Here is an 8701-nt window from a genome sequence, read left to right on the forward strand (position 1 = left end):
AGCCAAGGAGAATGTTGGACTGTGACTTTGCCCTCCAAAAATGCTGAGAGTGGGATTCCTTGGGAGCACCCCTTACTAAGTGTTTGGAAATTGAGGAAGAGTGGAAATGCAATTTAGGATGCCTATGGATTTAAAATAGCCCTCTCCATGGACTCCCCTTTAACCCTCAAATGCTATGGATAACTGAGAACTGGCTGGAGCTGAGGATGACGTTGCACAATCTTGGCTTCTGTTTCCATCCACAGAGCTCTTCAAGGGTTGACAACCCAGGCTCTTCCTGAATGACTTCAAATATTATTATTATATATACACATACATATTGGGCCTTGAAAAACGAGGAGCCATGGTGAAAGGAGGCTCCTGACTGGGAACAGAAGGGAATAAAATTGTAGATGAATTGCTTTTATCCCAAATCTGCTTCCTGCATTGTCTCTCCCAGGGAACAGGGAAAGCCCATTGCTTAATTCCTTTGGGCTGCTTCTTGCATTTTTGTTGTTACTGGAGGCCTGGGGGGCAGGGCCCCAGTTTGCAGCTATGATTCATTCACTTTACCTTCTAATCCAGGGGAGTTTTTTACTTTGTGCTCATAGGTGGGACAGGCCCTATCTTGTTCCAGGGAAAGCAAAGAGATTTCTCCCTCTGGGAAAAGAGTTTGGGGGTGAAAGAAAATTTTTTTGGTAGAGCTTGACTTTTGCCTCCAAGATTTATTACCATGAACTTATAAATGTTCAGCTTTGAAGCCATTTTGGGGTCTAGTTTTGATTCAATTTAGGTTTTAAAAAAGAGCCACCCAGAGCTCCAGATGGGGAACAGCTGCTTGCTCATTTCTCGGGCTTTCTGGACTGGCTGTACACAGGCTGTAGAGCCATAAGTCCTAATTATGAGTATAATTTGGAATAACCTCTTTACTGGAGGTGAAGAGAGTCCTAGTGAAGGACCTAAGAAGGACCTGAGGACCTAAATTCTTGCTGTACATTCTTTCCTTTGTCTCTGTGTACTTGAAGAGGAGACTCTTCCCTGGGTCTCCTCACTACACTGGGACAGCAAGAAATGGCTAAACTGGCAAGATAATGGATGATAGGTTTTCCACAAACTGCTCTAAAACTAAAAATCTTAAAAAATTTGACAAGAAAAGAAAAATGGAGTTATAAACCAGATAAGAAAAATGAAAATTGACTATAGTTGTTTTAGATCTTGCTCATGTTTTCCAAGTAATTGAGATCAATATTGGAACAGAATGAAATATTTATAAGCCATTCAACTGTTTATTTCCTGATGTATGTGTGTGTGTTGTATTGTTAAGATAAAAAGTGATGAAGGTCAAGATTAAAAGGGAGAATAGTATTTTAATAAGAGCCATACTGATAGAGACAAATCATAGACCACGCGCCTGTAAGTATTTAAACTGCCGCTGAGCCATTTTACCTTTCGTATCTCCCATGCTCAGGTAGCTAAAAGAGGAAGTTCAAAGTCACTCCCCCCTATTTAAAGCCATCCCTCACCTTGAATACATAATCCAAAACAGGAAACCCAGGAAACCCATTGGACCACGGGAAATGTAGTTTCAAAGTCCCCACGTGTCCATAGGGAGTCTGCTAGACACTTCCAAATAGCACTTCTTTGAATTTAAAACAAACATTTCCCCCTGAGATCCAGCAAAAAAAAGGTTGGCCCTTTTTTCTTTGCTGGATCTGTAAACATAGACAACTTCTAAATTTTAGGAATTTGGGGGATAAAAGAAATAGATGAACAAATGGATAAACTAGCCGCATTGACAAAAAAACAATTTGGGGGCAGTCCCCTATTGGCATAACATGTACAATTAAAGTAGCTGTTCAAACCCATCAGTCCAGTCAGTTGTACCCAAAGGTTCATTCTGGATCGCTCGATGCAACAAACCTATCAGTTCAATCAATTGCACCCCAAAGTTCAATTTTGATCTTCATGATCCAGTGAAGGGTCTTTAGGCATCTTTTTGGTGCCTTCACCAAACAGGTCCGTCATCTGGATTCTGGGGAGATGGCAAAATCCTTATCCTGAAATTATTCTCAAAAGAATTTAAACTTAACATTATAGATTATAAAACATATATTTCCTTCTAAGAATTATACAGTATGTGTGTAATGTTTTATTGAGAATTACTTGTCCTTACTTAAAAAGGTAACTGTTCTCATATTATAAAATAAACTCCTTAATACTTTTTGTTGAGCATACCTTAATGCCTGTTATTAAGGATCTGTTTGTTATTGTTTAGTTATTTCTGTCCAATCTGACTCTTTGTAATTCCATTTGGGTTTAGTTTTTTTACAAAGATAATGGAGTGGTTTGCAATTTCTTTCTCCAACTCATTTTATAGATAAGGAAAGTAAGGTAAACAGGATTAACTGACTTGCCTAAGGGTCACATAAGCTAGTAACTAGGGCCAGATTTGAATTAGGAAGAGGATTCTTACTAATTTTAGGCCCAGTACTCTGTCCACTGTGCCACCTCACTGTCCCAAGGACCTCTTAAACCCTGTTAATTGTGGACATCCAGTGAGCGCTGTTATAGAGCTCCATGGTGCAACGCTGTTGCTTCTTTTCTGCATCTTTACCTGGGATGTATACTCAATGTGCCAATCTTACACACAGAGCCTTCAGTGACTTCTTCAGGCTGGTCCAGTGGCATAAGATCTGTTCTTCACTATCTACCTTAAAAACAGAGGCAAGGGGATATTTCGATGTAGAATATAGAGCCCCAAGATACTGAATCCCTGTCTGTTCACTATGACACCAAGGAGTCCTCCTTGGAACCCAATCCAATTAGTATTTAATAATGGTAGGGATTAAACATAAGGATAAACATAGGGATAAACAAACTAGGGATACAAAGACAAGATGAAAAAGAAATTCAGGCCCTGGAGCTTATCTTCTGCTGGGGGATAGAGATTACAACATGAACATATGATAATTTGAGATTGGAGAAAGCACTAACTAGGAAGGGAAATCTAGGGAAGCTTCTTGAATTTGAGGAACCTCAAGGAAGCAAGATATTCTAAGAGGCAGAGGTAAGGGGGAAATACATGCCCTCACCTCCCACTTCCACAAATTCCATGGTTCACTGCCATGTAGCATCTTCAGGTGAGTATTACTGTTAATAGTTTGGTCAGTGGGGATGGAGCCAAGATGGTGGAGAAGGTATACAGACTCACCTGATCTCTCCCAAATGACCCTCCATATAACTATGATATAACACATCAAAATAATTTCTGGAGCAGCATAACCTACAAAAGGATGAGGTAAAATAATTTTTCAGCCCAAAACAATTTAGAAGGTCAGCACAAAAGATCTCTTATGTCAACGCAAAAGTGGAGCATCAAAGCAACACACCAGCACAGACCTCACCCTAGCGACAGTCCGTAGGGGTGGCTGAATCAACTGTAAAGGCTTCTGGGGTTCTCAGCCACAGAGGGTAAGGGGTGGTCAGACAACTGCTCACAAGGAGATTATAGGGCGTGTTTTTCAGGTTCTGGGTGCAAGACTTTTGTTTCACTGCCCATATAGAGATCCAGTTATCAGTCTTCGGGTGCAATCTTAAGAGTGAGGAAGTACACACCAGCACTTGCTGCCACAGGGGAGCAGGGGACCCTGGTCATAGTTCCAAGAGAGAAAAGAGTATTTGTGAGTACTCACAGACCAAAGCATGGCCAAGAGAGTATTAAACACACCTCTCCTTATATCATACCACCTTGGAAAAACAAAACATATAGATCCCCAGAGCTAGCTGTGAAGGCAGCTACCAAAGAACTTGAAGGAACAGGAGCCCAACTTTAAACAGTTTTTTTTTAAGTTAAAGGAAAAGAAAAAGGCTGGAAAATGAACAAACAACAAAAGGAAACTCAGTGTATAAAGTTATTTTGTTGATGGAGAAGACCAAAACACAAACCCAGAAGAAAACGAAAAAATCAATACTGTTGCATTGAAAGCCTGCAAGAAAAATAGGAATTGCTCACAAACCCAAAAAGAATTAATGGAGGATCTCAAATGGGATTTTAAAAATCAAATAAGAGAAGGAGAATAAAAATTGGGAAGAGAAATGAGAATGATGCAGGAAGATCATGGAAAAAGAGTAAAGGAAGTAAAGGTTGGTAAAGGAGGCACAAAAATACTAAAGCAAATAATACCTTAAAAAACAAAATAGGCCAGTTGGTAAAGGAAACACAAAAATCCACTGAAGAAGAAAAACTTCTAAAAAAAGCAGAATTGGCTTTATGGAAAAGGAGATACAAAAACTAACTGAGGAAAAAAACTCTTTAAAAAGTAGAATTTAAAAAGGTGGTACAAAAACTCATCAAAGAAAATAATTTTTTAAAAATTAGAATTGGGTAAGTGGAATCTAATGACCTCTTAAGATTAAGAAATAATCAAAGTCAAAAGAATGAAAAAGTAGAAGAAAATGTGAACTATTTCATTGGAAAAACAACTGACCTGGAAAATAAACTCAAGAGAGATAATATAAGAATTATTGAGCTACCTGAAAGCCATAATCAAAAAAAGACTTTAGACATCATCTTTAAAGAAATTATAGAAGAAAACTGCTCCAATATTGTAGAACCAGAAGGTAAAATAGACATTAAAAGAATTCAATGATCATTTCTTGAAAGAGATAACTAAAGGATAACTGCCAAATTCCAGAACTTTCATAATCCAAATATTGTGTAATCACAATATTTGGAACCACAAACATTGTAGAACCACAGTGAGGATAACATAAGACTTAGCAGTTTTCACATTAAAGAATCAGAAGAACTGGAATACATATTTCAGAGGGCAAAGGAGCTAGGACTTCAACCAAGAATCAGCTATGCAGCAAAACTGAACATAATCCTTGTAGAGGGAAAAATGGGTATTCAATGAAGACTTTCAAACATTGCTGATGAAAAGACCAGAGCTGAATGGAAAATTTGACCCTCAAAAAGAAGACTCAAGAGAAACATAAAAAGGTAAACAAGAGAAATAAAAAGACATTAATAAAGTTAAACTGTTTATATTCCTAATGGGAAGATGATTCTGATATCACCTAAGAACTTTATTGTTATTAGGACTGTTAGAAGGAGCATACATATGCAAAAGACAAATATGTGATTAAAATATGATGGATGATTTTTTTAAAAAATTAAGGGGCAAGAAAGAGGAATGCACTGGGAAAAGAGAGTAGGAAGAAATAGAATAGGGTAAATTATCTCATGAAACAGCTCTTACAGAGGAGGAGAAGATGAAGGAAGTGGGGAAAGGAGTGTTTAAACTTTACTCTCATCAGAATTGGCTAGGATTTTTCCTTCACTTTGAAATTTCTAAATGTATCACCCCTGAGCTAAGGAATTGGGTTGACATGAGAGAAATGAATTTTGTGTTGAAGAGCCACATTCCATTAGGAGAATAGGTGGCCAAGCTGGGACCATTGCATCCATCCAAAATGATTGCTGTATTTAATTATTCTCCTGGAGGCTTTGGATTATGCATGGAATATTATTCTTCTTGTTAAACTGGTGATAGGCTTTATCCAAAGGAGGTTATTTTATGATATGGCACTATCTTGATTTAAGCAAATCCAGTTTATGAAAATACAGATTTAGAAAAAAAAAAGATAATTGGAAATGAAAGGTTGGTTAGAATTATTCTAATTTAAAGATTGTCTTTCTAATTTAAAGAAATATTCCCTATTGGAATTCTTTGAATACAGCATAATCTTTCTTCCCCACCCACCCAGTGCATTCATATAGGATTTCATTAACCAAAATTCAGTATATAAGCAACCAACCATTGTGGAGGATAGCTTTTGCTTTGGCTGATCTTGAGATTGGCTGGCTCTGAGATTTTCCTGAAATATGCTTAACTACTGTGACTTATTTTCCTAGATGAGTGATGTTGAAGCTGGTGGGGCTACAGTATTTCCAGACTTTGGGGCAGCAATTTGGCCCAAAAAGGTAAATTGTCTTGTTAGATGAAGCTGTGCTAAGGCCTAGGAATCTGACCTTATTCACAGCTGAGCCCATTCTGTTCCCATGGATAGAACATCATAGAATCAGAAGCTAGTGATCATCTGCCCTCCAGGACTCCAAGGAGCCTCCATCTCTGTTTGTGAAAATGGCCAGTCATCTATCCCTACCTTCAGTCTCAGATATACTGAGCCAAGTTCTTAGCCCATAACCCTAACCCCAGAGACACCCCCTTCAGACAAGAGAGGAAAGGCAAAATTTAGCAGATCCTTGAGAGAGATAACTACACAGAAGGAAAAGGGGGAAAAAAACCTGGTGAGAATATCTAATTCTCTTGGCTCCATGAGGACTGTCATTAGAAGACCGGTGCCTAGCCCTGACCAAGTGGGGGGGGTGGGAGGGGAACTATACTGGATGCTGCAGATAATTGAATTTAAGTTGCAATGTTCTAGAATAGCTGGGGATAAGAAGAAACCAAATGACCTTTGGTTTCCAAGGCACTAAAACAAGGCTATATCCCATCCTTATCCCCTTAATTAACCAGATTTGTCATGTCCAGTTGTTCTCCCACACTCAGAAAAGTCTCCCTCCACTATCACTTCAACTCCTTTAATGTATAGTCCCTCTATACTGTCTCAGAGCCTCACTATCTGAGGATTATGAGAGCAAATATTGCAGGCTGGATCCCCATCATGATCAGGTTCTCTCTCTTCCAGGGCACATCAGTATTCTGGTATAATCTCTTCCGCAGTGGGGAGTGTGACTACCGGACAAGACATGCAGCCTGTCCAGTGCTTGTTGGCAGTAAATGGGGTGAGTGACAGCTCTGTGAGTTTCTTTGGCCCCTAAAAGGGTAACCTGGTGTTATTGTGAGCACATGGGCTAAATATTTTCTATCAATCATACTCTTATTCTTGAAATAATTTATATAACTAGATTCACCCAAAGCAGGATGTCCCCAGGTTTGGGTTTTCTGTGCTAACCCACAATGTCTTCAGCTTCAAGTTCCCTTGAAGAACCATGTGCACACTTTGACATATGCACAGGAGGGGAAATAATAGCAAAAAAATAAATCATGGATAATGCCCTTCAGCTGTCTTTTCCACCATTGTGACTGGCTCAGGTAGGAAAGATCTGAATTGAGCTCCTGTATAGGACCCCAGGGAAGGAGAAGAGCTTAGTCATATTTTGGGTTCCCATCCTGCCCCAATTAGTGTCTAATGCATGCCTGGCACAAAGGCATTTCACAAAAAATTATTTTAATGGAAACATTAATGAAGGTTATAGTGGGAAAAGTGCAGGACTTACTACTCTAATTTAATTAATTATTTAATTGCAATTAAATAATTAGGAAATTATTTAATGGGAAAGTACAGGACTTGGAGTTAGGAAGAATTGAATTTAAAATCCACCTGCATGTCCTTGGGAAATTTTCTTAACTTCTCTGAGCCTCAGTTTTCTCATCTGCAAAGAGGGGATAATAATATCTACTTGGTTATGGTATAGCTAAAATAAGGTGATAACAATAACTAACATATAGTACTTTAAGATTTACTAAGCACTTTTAAAATATTTCATTTTATCCTTACAACCAACCTCTAATTGCTATTCTTATATCTATTTTACAAATAAAGAAACCACGGCAGGTGATGGTTAAGTGACTTGTTCAGAGTTATATAGGTTGTCAGTATCTGAGGGTGGATTTGAACTCAGGTCCTTCTGACTGAAGGTTCAGCACTCTTCACTGAGCAATCTAGATAATGTATCTACTAAAAACCTTGGCAAATTTTATAAAGTTACTAATGGCAGCTCTGATTATTTTCATACTGAGGACAGGTTATTGAGAAAACAGTAAAACATAACACATGTGCCACATATGTCTGCCCTGGACATTTTTTGTGATGATGGATGCTTAGCTCACACTATTCTGGGACCCATAGTTTGCCCTCAGCCATTTCTTAAATGGTAGAGATGGTCATAACTCACTGTTTCATTTATTCACAGTTTCCAATAAATGGTTCCATGAGCGGGGGCAGGAGTTCTTGAGACGATGTGGATCAACAGAAGTCGACTGACCTCCCTTCCTTCTCCAGCTCCCCCAGTGCTCTTTCAATGCCTTTCCCTACCCTTCTAGATCAATCAGCCCATTGGCCGAGGCCGCACAGAATTGTCCCCGCCAATCTCTCAAGGAGTGGCCACTTGTGAGCAAAGTGAAGGTAGAATGGGGAGGGAAGGCAGGGTGGGTCACTGTAGCCCCACTAACATCCACACAGTGACCTCCACTCACCCCTCCCTGCTAGTCTCTGGCATGTCCACTTGTGGTGCAGAATGTGTGGTTTCCAAGCCAGTTTATCTGGTTGTGTGATATTTCCCAGATGTTTTTGATATTCGATATTTCCTCAAACCAAAGTTTTAAAACATCGTGTGTTCATTTAATTTTATTGTGTTCCTATGGCTTGCGGAATTTACCTGGAAAATAAATATTTCTAGACAAAGGGCAGAGAGATTGTCTTTGCAGTGTGTGTTTGAAAAAAGTAGGAAGATCCAAGTTTGCAGGTATTTCCTGAGCCTGGGGCCCAGTCTCTTACAAGCTGGTATAGAGGGACTGAGTGATGGTCTAGACATGCATCCTGACCTCAAGGGTCTGTGATTGGCCAATCAGACAGCTGTAAGTGGGGGTCATCCCACCATGCCACTGATGACCAGTCAATTGCTGGTTTGCCT

The 8701-nt window shown here is 39.2% G+C and overlaps 1 protein-coding gene across 1 annotated transcript in view; it reads left to right on the top strand.

The window, feature by feature from the left end:
• Positions 1-8477, top strand: part of P4HA2 (prolyl 4-hydroxylase subunit alpha 2) — a 59154-nt gene extending 50677 nt beyond the window's left edge. The window contains exons 13-15 of the mRNA XM_044664674.1: positions 5897-5965; positions 6694-6790; positions 7982-8477. Of these exons, the coding sequence (XP_044520609.1) occupies positions 5897-5965; positions 6694-6790; positions 7982-8052 (237 nt within the window). The 3' untranslated portion in view covers positions 8053-8477. The remainder of the gene's footprint in view (positions 1-5896; positions 5966-6693; positions 6791-7981) is intronic.
• Positions 8478-8701: the final 224 nt, after the last annotated feature.

Source organism: Gracilinanus agilis, chromosome 2 (genome assembly GCF_016433145.1).
Source record: "Gracilinanus agilis isolate LMUSP501 chromosome 2, AgileGrace, whole genome shotgun sequence".
Lineage (NCBI taxonomy): Eukaryota > Metazoa > Chordata > Mammalia > Didelphimorphia > Didelphidae > Gracilinanus > Gracilinanus agilis.